This window comes from Gadus morhua, chromosome 4, assembly GCF_902167405.1.
Source record: "Gadus morhua chromosome 4, gadMor3.0, whole genome shotgun sequence".
Classification (NCBI taxonomy): Eukaryota; Metazoa; Chordata; class Actinopteri; order Gadiformes; family Gadidae; genus Gadus; species Gadus morhua.
Window position 1 is genome coordinate 8,407,815 of NC_044051.1, and position 12,490 is coordinate 8,420,304.

General features: G+C 46.9%; 1 protein-coding gene across 3 annotated transcripts in view; it reads right to left on the reverse strand.

Annotated features, from left to right (window-relative positions):
* osbpl8 (oxysterol binding protein-like 8) overlaps nt 1-10,946 on the reverse strand; it is a 33,500-nt gene extending 22,554 nt beyond the window's left edge. For 2 of the 3 annotated variants that reach the window (XM_030353880.1, XM_030353878.1), the window contains exons 1-4: nt 10,706-10,946; nt 7,125-7,204; nt 2,634-2,670; nt 1,689-1,832 (exon numbers count right to left, since the gene is read on the reverse strand). In XM_030353880.1, coding sequence (XP_030209740.1) covers nt 1,689-1,832; nt 2,634-2,670; nt 7,125-7,166 — 223 coding nt within the window. In that variant the 5' untranslated portion in view covers nt 7,167-7,204; nt 10,706-10,946. The remainder of the gene's footprint in view (nt 1-1,688; nt 1,833-2,633; nt 2,671-7,124; nt 7,205-10,705) is intronic. The other variant, XM_030353879.1, reaches the window with a different exon arrangement.
* Between the last annotated feature and the right edge of the window lie 1,544 nt (nt 10,947-12,490).

A 12,490-nucleotide genomic window follows, 5' to 3' on the forward strand; every position in this document is an offset into this window, starting at 1 on the left:
ATACTGTGTTATTAAGCCTTGTTACGGTACCTTGTTATAAAAAGATAGTTATAATATTATCAATCTAGTTCTATTGTTGTAGGCGTAACCGTCTAGGCTTCGCAATATGGGCTTGTTCCGTGCGCGTGCTCACGCACACTGAAAATGTCAGCTCTGGACCAATCAACGTGGGCACCGCCCACATTTCCCACGGCACCGTGTATGTAAGGCGCCGCACACCGCCACTCATCCTCCACGCTATTCTTTCAGCATTTTGAGAGTACAGCAGGTGGGAAACTACACGGCTACGCCTACAATCACAAATCTAGGGTTATAATATCATAACTATCTTTCTATTTCATGTAGGCTACTCTGTCTAGGCTTCGCATTATGGGCTAAGGCGAAGCTGCGAGCGGAGCCCAATTAATGTACTCCTGCTGGACCCCAGATAAAAATAAAAATAGCCTAGACGGCCTAGCCTACATGAAATAGAACCTTGTTATGATACCGAGTTATAAAACCTTGTTACAATACCAAATTATAAAACCTTGTTACGATACCTCGTTATATTCCTCTTTAGGATACCTCGTTATAAAACTCGAGGTATCCTCCTGATGTCATCGTCTGGCGGAACTACTCTGTTACCGTGGCGACAGCAGCACCTCAGACCAGACTCCCCCCACCGCCCGGGGATGAAAGGTCAAGTACACACACACCAGACAGGTTCAGGTCATATGTTCAGCATGCTGACACCACTAGAGACCAATCAGGAAGCAAGCGCTCCCTCTGGTGGCCGCAACATGAACTACGGTTTACAACGGTCGCATCGTTTCAACACCTTTTACACAACATACTGTAGATGCGTTGGTGGGGGGGGGGGGGGGGGGGGGGGGGGGGGAGTCTTCAGATGACCTGACCTACTCACCTGACTAACCTGCCTTAGCCATTTTGTAGCAAACAACAAGTAGCAAATTAACAATTGTTAGGTTAACCCATTCCCCGTATACAACAAAAATAGCTGGAATAAAATGCTATACAACTTAAGTACTATTTTTAAGGGCAAAGACGTACAACATACAATAAAAAAAATTGAAAAATATGTGCCAATACACTCAGTACCCCAAAACACTCACTACCCAACACACTCAGTACCCGACACACTCAGTACCCCAACACACTCAGTACCCCACACACTCAGTACCCCAACACACTCAGTACCCCAACACACTCAGTACCCCAACACACTCAGTACCCCAACACACTCAGTACCCCAACACACTCAGTACCCCAACACACTCAGTACCCCAACACACTCAGTACCCCAACACACTCAGTACCCGACACACTCACTACCCGACACACTCAGTACCCCAACATACTCAGTACCCCAACATACTCAGTACCCCAACACACTCAGTACGCCCAGATAATCAGCACCATAACGTCCAGATAGACCTTAAGTCAGATCCATTTCATTAAGGAGAAGCTAGGGGTCAGGGGTCATCTGGTTCTAGGAGGCCTACAGGTAGGCTGAGGATAGGCAGGGGGGTCTTGTCTCGTGTCTCATGTTGATGAACACCAGGAGGGGGTTGAGGTCATCACCGCTTCATCCAACAGTACCCCCCCCCCCCCCCCCCCCCCCCAACCCCACCATCAAACACACGGGCGTGGTCCACTGGGACAGAGGGAAGGCTGGGTGGGGGTCCTACCGTGGGTGTAGCTGACCCCGGGGCTGAGGGAGGCGGGCGTGGTCAGGACCTCTCTGCTGGGGGTCTGATGCCCCGCCTCCTTTCCCTGGCGCTGGCTCATCCTGCCCGGGGTCAGAAGAACGCCCTCATCACCGCCGCCGGCTGCTGGGGGGGAGAGGAGGCGGAGTTAGACAGAGGAGGCGGAGTTAGAGGGTCGAGGGCGGAGTTAGAGAGAGGAGGCTGGAGTTAGAGGTTGGGGCCGCCTAGCAGAGAACTACAACTACCAGCTACAAACTACTGGGAACTACAACTACCAGCTACAAACTACTGGGAACTACAACTAGCAGCTGCAAACTACTGGGAACTACAACTAGTAGCTACAAACTACTGGGAACTACAACTACCAGCTACAAACTACTGGGAACTACAACTACCAGGTACAAACTACTGGGAACTACAACTACCAGCTACAAACTACTGGGAACTACAAATAGCAGGACTTTAGACTGGAAACTACAACTTCCAGCTACTTTAGACTGGGAACTACAACTACCAGCTACTTTAGACTGGGCAGTAATGCTACCAGCTACTTTAGACTGGGAACTACAACTACCAGCTACTTTATACTGGGAACTACAACTACCAGCTACTTCATAGGACCTCTACTTTACAGTTTCAAAATAGACCCCCTAGTGACATCACCGTGTCATACATCTTGGCGTGTCCTCCAAGATGTATGATGGACAGACCAGTCTTCCCAATGGAGTTCAACCACTGGTAGGCTGGTTCTTCCCTCAGAGGTCTGGACAGAAACCTCCCACTGTTGATGTCACTACTGGGGGGTGACTAGTAAGAGCTTGTGTTGGCTGAGCACCAGAACGGAGGGGGGGGGGGGGGGAGTACAAAGGGAGCAGCATCAAACAGTCTCTGGGGGAACAGACAGATGTCAAAGGTCAAAGGTCTTACCAGAGGAGGAGGGATGCTCCTTGACCTCTGCATGAGGCTAGACAGACAGGTGGACAGACAGACAGGTGGACAGACAGACAGGTGGACAGACAGACAGGGTGTAGAGTGGGTGGTGGGGGTCCGGGCGGTGGGGTCCGGGTGGAGGAGGAGAAGGGTCGCCATGGGAGACAGAGAACACAACATTAGTCCAATCACAGCAGAGCTCTCGTGGCTCAGTGTCACACAACATGGAGGCACTGATTTGATCTGTGGTAGATCAATTACTATCTGGATATGTAATAGTATAAATGTAATATATATATAATATATATATTATATATATATATATATATATATATATATATATATATATATATATATATATATATATATAACTGTCTAGTGTCACGTTATGAAGATGCTCCCTCTGGGACAGATAAAGGACTAGTTAATGTGTGCAATATGAATATTCATGAGCTTCATCTCTCTCCAAGTCTGACATCGTAACAATGACATCAACCACTTCACCATATTCATGCTATGTACAATGAATGTAGTAGTATATATATACTCATACTATCACCTATTAGTATATATTAAGATTATCACCTAATACTATATACTAATACTATCACCTCGTACTATAACCTCATACTATATACTTTACATATGTATATTAGTGCTGTCAGTTGAACGTGTTATTAACGGCGTTAACGCAAACCAATTTTAACGGCGTTAATTTTCTTATCGCGCGATTAACGCTCTTTTGGCTTGGCAAACGTTGTCGTTTTTTCACCTGCTGTCTAGCAACAACTAGTCACGTTAGAAAAAACTACAACCCCATACAGGATCTAGCTACACCGGAAACAAAACCACAAGCACGCCGCACATACTTGTTGGGGCATACGGAGCGGGTGAAAAACTCAATGTGTGTGTGTTTGTGTGTCATTCTGTTCGAGCCTGCACAAGAGTTCAATGTTGTCATTAGCTGTTACGTCTTTCTGACCAATCGCACTTCAAGTCCCACCTGGGCTGTACCACTTCTGGAGGGGCCGCTCAGTTACTCCGCTACAGGCAAAATTGACTTTGTTGCGACGTTGACAGTTTGTGAGTGTTGCGGCTGTTGAGTGAGTGAGAGGTTGGGGGTGCACAGCTCAGGCTGCCGGACGGCGTTGCAAGGAACTTTTATAAACGCAATATTGTTATCCTGCAGTAATCAGCCCGACAGCCCCGAAACGTTAACGCCCCACCGGGAATTTTCCCGACTCTCCCGATTACAACTCCGCCACCGTGTGTGTGTGTGTGTGTGTGTGTGTGTGTGTGTGTGTGTGTGTGTGTGTGTGTGCGTGTGCGTGTGCGTCTGTGTCTGTGTCTGTGTCTGTGTGTGTGTGTGTGTGTGTGTGTGTGTGTGTGTGTGTGTGTGTGTGTGTGCGTGTGCGTCTGTGTCTGTGTCTGTGTGTGTGTGTGTGTGTGCGTGTGTGTGTGGGCGTTATTCGATAGCCTGGTAATGTGTATAGGCCTACTTACGGTAGGAATATTCATACTGGTTTAAATAATATATGTTATAGTATTTCCCATCTTTGTGAGCAAGAGTTTTGCTCGAAAGTTCAGTGATTGAAACAAATAAAAGCCTGGGCTATTGAAGTTTTACGGTAGGCCTACCACTTTCATGCACCAACCCAATGTCAAGTGGACCGAGTTGAATTCACTGCGGGTCTCCCTTCTTATATCCATCTTACCAAATATATTTTATTACTGTCCTTCTCAACACTCTCTGATCTCACTTAAAGGCTAGCAGCACGAAATCCAGGGATATTTCGAATAGAAAGAAACGTGTGATCAATCGCGAGTTAACTATGACATTAATGCAATTATTCGCGTTTAAATATTTGAATCACTTGACAGCACTAATATATATATATATTATTATACTACTATATTACTATAGTACTATAGTACTATGCTTGCCCAGACCACTAGGCACAAGCCACTGTGTTGCCATGGAAACGAGCGAGGGTCAACCTCATGGGTGTGGCTTAACCATCACAACACTCGGTATGATTGGACGGTGGGTGAGCGACCGGGGCCAGAAGCTGGTGCGTGACTGGCTGTTGTCAGGGATGATGGATCAGAGGATTGACCGCAGCAGCTTAAGACCATGAGCAGTTAAGGAGAGGTAAGGAGACGTCGAGGAAGGTCAGAGGTCAGCTCCTTAATGTCGTTCTCCTTAATGTCGTTAAACGTCCCCCTACTGCCTCCCAGTTCTAATCTATCAAAAACCATCAACATACTGGGAACACTTTCGTGTTATTGTATACATTCTTAGTGGAGAACTTTTCAATGTTCATATCTTTATGATTTATGTTCTTGCATTCACCATTTCTTTGAATTTATTTTGCATCTTATTTGTGTTTCTTTTCGTGCTATTTGTAATGTAAATGTACGTGTCAATAAAGATGTCAATTTAAACAGACCAGGGTGATGATTCCATGCTGTGAAAGCAGGGCACCACGGAGGCTGGAGACACACAGGGAGGAGAAAGAGGAGGTGGAGGAGGAGGTGGAGGAGGAGGAAGAGGAGGAGGTGTTGAGGAGATCAGAGCTCGCTAGATCAGCAGAGGGAGGCTTGCTGGGCTCAACATGCTGTGAGACTTGCGATGGTGCTGTGAGGAGGTGCTTTGAGGAGGTTGACTACATTCCCCTCGTTATCCCCTGACCCTGGAAGCAGCTGGTTACACTTATTCATACGTACGCACATACTTTTGTATAGTGATCGACCGATCGATTTTTTTATTTTATTTTTTTGGCATGATTTACCGACTGTTCAATAAATGTTCTTTTTTTTTTAATTGAGCAATTTTAACATTTGTTATCATCATTGTGTCATTTTTATGATGTAAATTGAGGGAGGCTTGGCCTGGAAATCCAGACCCACATCTAGAAAGCTGTATGGTCTGGCAACTCGAGGGCCGGCACCAAGCATGCATTTGAAAATAGATAACACACATTGGATAACACTATGACCAACCAGAAGTATACAAGGGGTGACGTATCCAGACCAGTGGAGCTAACCAATAGATAAGACTGCCGTATCCGGTCGGTAAATCAGCAACGCTTTTGGCCCGCCTATATTGATACATCGATGTGATTGATTAATGTTCTGGGCCAGAGGAGGCCAAGAATATACACGAGTATATTGCTCGTTCCCAGAGTGACTCGCTGAGCAAATTCAAAATGTGTTCTCGCGAGAACTCTGGATTTCCAGAGTATTATCGGCTCCAAATATTGGCTCAAGAAAATCGGCGTATCGGTTATCGGCTAAGGCGGATGAAAAAAAATGGTATCCGTATCGGCCCTAAAAAATCTGTATCGGTCGATCGTATACTCAAACACAGACACACGCACACACACACACACACACACACACACACACACACACACACACACACACACACACACACACACACACACACACACACACACACACACACCTGTGGAATGCTGCAGTCTGAGTGAAATAGCGTTAATTTAATTTGAGCAGAGATGTGTTTTAGTGTTCAGTCGGTTTCACCTCCTGAAACAGATCCGACCTCATCAAAGTAGAAGGAACACGATACACTGGTGTGTGTGTGTGTGTGTGTGTGTGTGTGTGTGTGTGTGTGTGTGTGTGTGTGTGTGTGTGTGTGTGTGTGTGTGTGTGTGTGTGTGTGTGTGTGTGTGTGTTTAAAGTTTAAAGACCTACACTGTAAAAGTGGAGAGGAGAGAGCGAGACAGAGGGGGAATGGAAGGGGGAGACAGAGAGCCAAACTGCTTGGCAGAATGTAAATGTTTGTTTTCCATGCCAGTAAAACTCTTTGAACTGAGATGGAGAGGGATAAGACGAGAGCGAGCAAGAGAGAGAGCGAAAGAGAGAGAGAGAGAGGGAGAGAGAGAGAGAGAGAGAGAGAGAGAGAGAGAGAGAGAGAGAGAGAGAGAGAGAGAGAGAGAGGGAGAGAGAAAGAGAGAGAGAGACCGAAAGAGAGAGAGAGAGAGGGAGAGAGAAAGAGAGAGAGAGACCGAAAGAGACAGAGATACGGACAGACAGACAGACTGAGTAGTAAATTCAATCAATAGAATAGATACATCAAAATGCAATAAATATGGGGAATAAGAATGTTAAATAAGGACACAAATGTAAAGAAATAGAAGAAATAAATTCAGCTTTCGACGTGATTCAGAGGAAACAGGTGCAGCCCAAGGTCATCTGGTTACCGTGGAAACAACCCAGCCAGATGTGGGTCATGGGTCGTGGCGTGTGTATGTGTGGCGCATGTGTGCTTGTCTATGTGGTTGTGTGTGCGTGTCTATGTGTGCATGTGTGCGTGTCTATGTGTGCATGTGTGGGTTTGTGCGTGTGTGTGTGTGTGTGTTTGTGCCTATGTGTCTATGTGTGTGTGTGTGTGTGTGTGTGTGTGTGTGTGTGTGTGTGTGTGTGTGTGTGTGTGTGTGTGTGTGTGTGTGTGTGTGTACTCACCACAGGTTTGTCCTCCTGCTGAGATTCAGAAGAAGACTCCATGTTGGAGCCAACAGAACCAGTCCACTAGATCAACATGTCTGCGAGGGAGAGAAACATAGAGATAGAGAGAGAGCGCGAGAGGGCAAGAGGGAGGGAGAGCGAGAGAGAGAGAGAGACTGATTATTCATTTGGCTGGAGGAGGGACTGAATGAACATACATCTCATGCCATGTCTTTAGTGTTGTCGGCCCATCTTGGAAGGGGATGGTTGATGTAAACGTGGCTCCACCTCTAATACCAGAGTAATACCTAACCAGATCAATACATGGCTCCACCTACAATACCAAATCAATACATGGCTCCACCTACAATACCAGATCAATACTGGGCTCCACCTCCAGTACCAGAACAAAACTTGGCTCCACCTCCAATACCAGATCAATAGTAGATAAATACTGGGCACCTCCTCTAATTCCAGATCAATACCAGTACAATACCTTGAGATGGGCTTTAGGTCCAACAACTCTTCTCCAGTGCCTCACTTTAAGGGTGAAAATGTCTTTCTCTAATAAACCAGAAGTCATTAACGAGTGTGATTGTCTAGGCATATGTGTTTATAGGTGTGTGTGTGTGTGTGTGTGTGTGTGTGTGTGTGTGTGTGTGTGTGTGTGTGTGTGTGTGTGTGTGTGTGTGTGTGTGTGTTTGTGTGGGTATATATCTAGGTGTGGTTGTATGTTCAGGTGGGGTGTGTCTAGATTGTCTAGGCGTATGTGTGTTGTGTAAAGGGGTTTGTCAAAGTGTGTGCGTCAAAGTGTCAAGGTCTGTTTGTGTGTCAAGGTGTGTTTGTGTGTCAAAGTGTATTTGTGTGTCTAGGTGTGTGTGCGTGTGTCTGTGTGTGTGTGTGTGTGTGTGTGTGTGTGTGTGTGTGTGTGTGTGTGTGTCAAAGTGTATCTAGGTGTGGGTGTGTGTGTGTGTGTCTATATGTGTGTCTTGTGTGTGTGTGTGTGTGTGTGTGTGTCTAATCGCTGTGTGTTGCTCCACACCCAGCTGAGGAGATCAGTCAGCCAGGGCCTCACAGCCTGTAGAGGATGACCGAGCTGAAGACGTGCACCCGGTCGTCAGACTGGCTCCTGCTGACTGACAGCAGCTAGTGGCCTGGCTAACGTAGCATGTGAATCCTCCTGCTACCACCTGGCTAACGTTCAACTTTGATTCATGATGTAGGTATGTTGCAGCAGTGGTGGACAACAGTAGGATCCGTGCTACATGGCAGGAAGTAGCATGTGACACTCGGCAACCGCAGAACATATTTGGCAGCTTTGCATGCTCGGATCGAAACGTCCTTGTCGGCTCCTTATCTGTTCACAACAACATGCCGGTCAGATCCAGTCTGAAGGTCTCGTGCTGCCCAGAGACACCGATCAGCCACAGTGCCGTCCAAGGACAGAGGGCCAAAGGGCCACCCCCCTCTCCATCACTGTGGAGCTAAGGGGAGCCATGGGGTCCCTTAGCAACAAGACCCGGTTCCCCTGGCTTCCCACGGTCACTTAGCAAAAAAACTCTGTCCTTGTTGCTTCTCACCGGTTGCTTGGTAACCAACACACTCTCCGTGTTGTTTACCAACAAGACAGCCGCTTTGCCGGGTGCGGCTCCTATTAGACACGTGACAACGAAACAGGGGTTGCTAGCGATGCGACTGTGATTGCTGGGCGATTTGACTGTGTGGTTGCCATGCGATGTGGCTGTGGGTGCTAGGCAATTGGCAGTGCTCACGGAGAACGGGAGCAAGGTGAGATCACCGAGGTTATTCAAACACAGCCGAAGACGGGGGAGAAAGAGGTGAAACGTCCACATGATATCAAAGCTGCCTGGTTTTCATCTCCTCCTCAGCTTGTGAAACGCAGCGAACTGCCAACGGTAGCTTTGGTTCAAACGGGACAACCCCCTTTAACACCACCTTTAACTGAGCCAGCGGAGGGGGCCGGAGTAGAGCTACTGGAGGGGCCATGGGGCCGGACATCATGTCCTCTTCGCTCGCCGCCCTCCATCACAGTTATGCACCGCTGACGGTGAATGTGGTGGTTTAGAATCTCTACGCTCTGAATCATTCAGAGCCTATAGGATAAAAAGAGGAAGGAAACACATTTCTTCACATGCTCAGTGGCTCCCTTGCAGATCTGCTGGGAGTCGGCCATGACAGTTGCTTTACCACTCTGAGGACCACGAGAGACGGACCGCTGACCGCCAATCTGCAATACACAGCTTTGGCAAATAGCTATCGCTAATAGCTATCGCTACAGACGACAGAACATTACATTGTGAACATGACAGACAGACATCATGTGGACGGCGTTATAAACAACTGGACAGCAGAGGCCACTGGGAGAGCACTGGGCAGGGCTTTGAGTGGCCACTGGTAAGAAAAGCGCGGTACAAATGCAGTCCATTTACTTAGCAGCACTGGGTTGGGCTGCAGGAATGGGAACAATTTTATTGTCAAATGAGGTGATGGGCCTGCAGGGGAATGGCCCTCATTTGCTATTCATATGCAAACGAGGCATCGCAGGGCATTTCCATAGCAAATAGACTGTGTGTGTAGGAACTTAGCACGTGTGGGGCAAATGTACACAAGGTTTCTATGTTGTAAACAGCATTTAGATCAAAGACCCCTCTGTGTTTCCTCTTGTGACACAACAAGTCCTGATCAGGCTGATGAGAACAGCTCCGATCAGGCTGATCAGAACAGCCTGATGAGAACAGCTCTGATCAGGCTGATCAGAACAGGATGACCAACCAACTGTCACTGACAACTATTCACCCGTTCTCCCGTTTTGTGAGAGGAGAGGACAGCTCAACACAAGGACAGACTCCACCAAACACTGTTTGCCATCACTACCATGAAACACTGTTTATCATATACTACCATGAAACACTGTTTACCATCAATCACATGAAACACTGTTAAACATCACTACCATGAAACACTGATTACCATCACACACGAAACACTGTTTAACATCACTACCATGAAAAACTGTTTACGATCACTACCATGAAAACACTGTTTACAAATACTACCATCACTACCATGAAACACTGTTTACCAACACTAGCATGAAATACTTTTCACCATGAGGAGGTCATGGTGGAGGATGAGAGGAAGAGAGGGTGAAGTGATGCAGGGGGAAATCTCATATCACTACCACGGAGGTCTCAGTGTTTATATACATATGAGTTATTACATAATCCAACCCAATGACGTCTGGGGACAGAATCTGGTCGCATTTGCATCAGAATAACATTAAGACATTTAAGGACAGGAAGGTAGAAGATTGAGATGTTATGAGAAGAGAGGAATAGAAAGCAGAACCAGGCCGTAGAAAGAGTAACAATAAGAGTAAAGAGGAGATAACACGTTATCAGGACGGAGATGTCATCTCCAACACATTCAACACACCGGGACCACGGGGACCATTCTGTCTGCTGGATCTCCTGATCGCTGACGTATCATTCTGTGATCATGTATATATATCGTATTTATATCTATACAATATTGTAATTAATGTGTAATATGGACCGAGCGGCTCCAGTCTTCCAGACCTTTCTATGGTCGCCTTCCTCCAGCACTCGGTTCCTCCGGGTTAATAACGTGTTATAACCGGTCAGGTCCGCCTCATCCCGGGGTTATAGTCCTGATTTTCGGTTATGGTCCTGATCTTCGCTTCTAGTCCTGGTCTTCGGTTCTAGTGCTGGTCTTTAGTCGGTTCTTCTCGAGGAGTCGACGGCCCGCCAGCGGTCGTTGCTTCTTTCCATTCGGGGATCGATCAGTCATGCCTGGCTGCGCATAGCGATGACACACCTCTCCGCCTCTCTGGCTCGACTGCTTCTGTCTCGTCCAACATCTCCACCATCTGGACCGAAATGTGACCCAACACCAGCAGATATAATATAATAGGATAGAATATAGTAGAATATCAGCTGTTTTGTTGCTCAACAACCCGCCGGCTGGGACAGTCCAACCCGCTCCCGTTACAATACCGTTATAACGTGTTGCAACATTATAACATGTAACATCATTATAACACGTTTCTTCATTATAACACGTTCCACAATAATAAAAGGTTGCACCATTATAAATCGTTACACCATTGTAACATTTTGGACCATTATAACACGTTAAACCATTATAACACATTACATCATTATATGGTGTTGCACCATTATAACGTGATGCACCATTATAACATGTGACACCATTATACCATGTTCAACCATTATAACATGTTGCACCATGTACTGTTGTGTTCAATCTTATCACATGTATCACAGTGTGGTGCACACACGGGCTACATCATGTAGAATGCGGCGTAGCGCGACCCCTAGCGGTGTGTTTCTAACCTGCAGCCCCTGGTTACCAAGTATATCAATGTGTATAATTGAATTGACCAGTGCATCTGTCAGTTACACTTTGCATAAACATTTAAACATTGTTGAAAAGCTTACATCCGACTCAGGTAAAAATATAACTTTTGTATAGCCTACTACCGGTACACACACAAACACACACACACACACACAAACACAAACACGCACACACACACGCACTCAGACACACACACAGACACACACACACACACACACACATATCCACACCCACATATACACATACACACACGCACACACACACACACACACACACACACACACACACACACACACAAACAGACACACACACATACACAGAAAACACACCCACACACAGCACACACACGCACACAGACACACAAACACCCACACACACACACACACAACCACAAACACAACCACACACACACACACACACACAACCACACACACACACACACACACACACACAACCACAAACACAACCACACACACACACACACACAACCACAAATACAAACAAACACACACACACAAACACACACACAGACACACAACCACACACACACACAACCACAAACACAACCACACACAGACACACACAAACACATACAAACAAACACACACACACACAAACAGACACACACTCATGCGCGCGCACACTCACACAAACAGACACACACTCATGCGCGCGCACACTCACACAAACAGACACACACTCATGCGCGCGCACACTCACACAAACAGACACACACTCATGCGCGCGCACACTCACACAAACAGACACACACTCATGCGCGCGCACACACACAAACAGACACACACTCATGCGCGCGCACACACACACACAAACAGACACACACTCATGCGCGCGCACACACACACAAACAGACACACACTCATGCGCGCGCACACTCACACACAAACAGACACACACTCATGCGCGTGCACACTCACACACACTCGCACACACACACACAC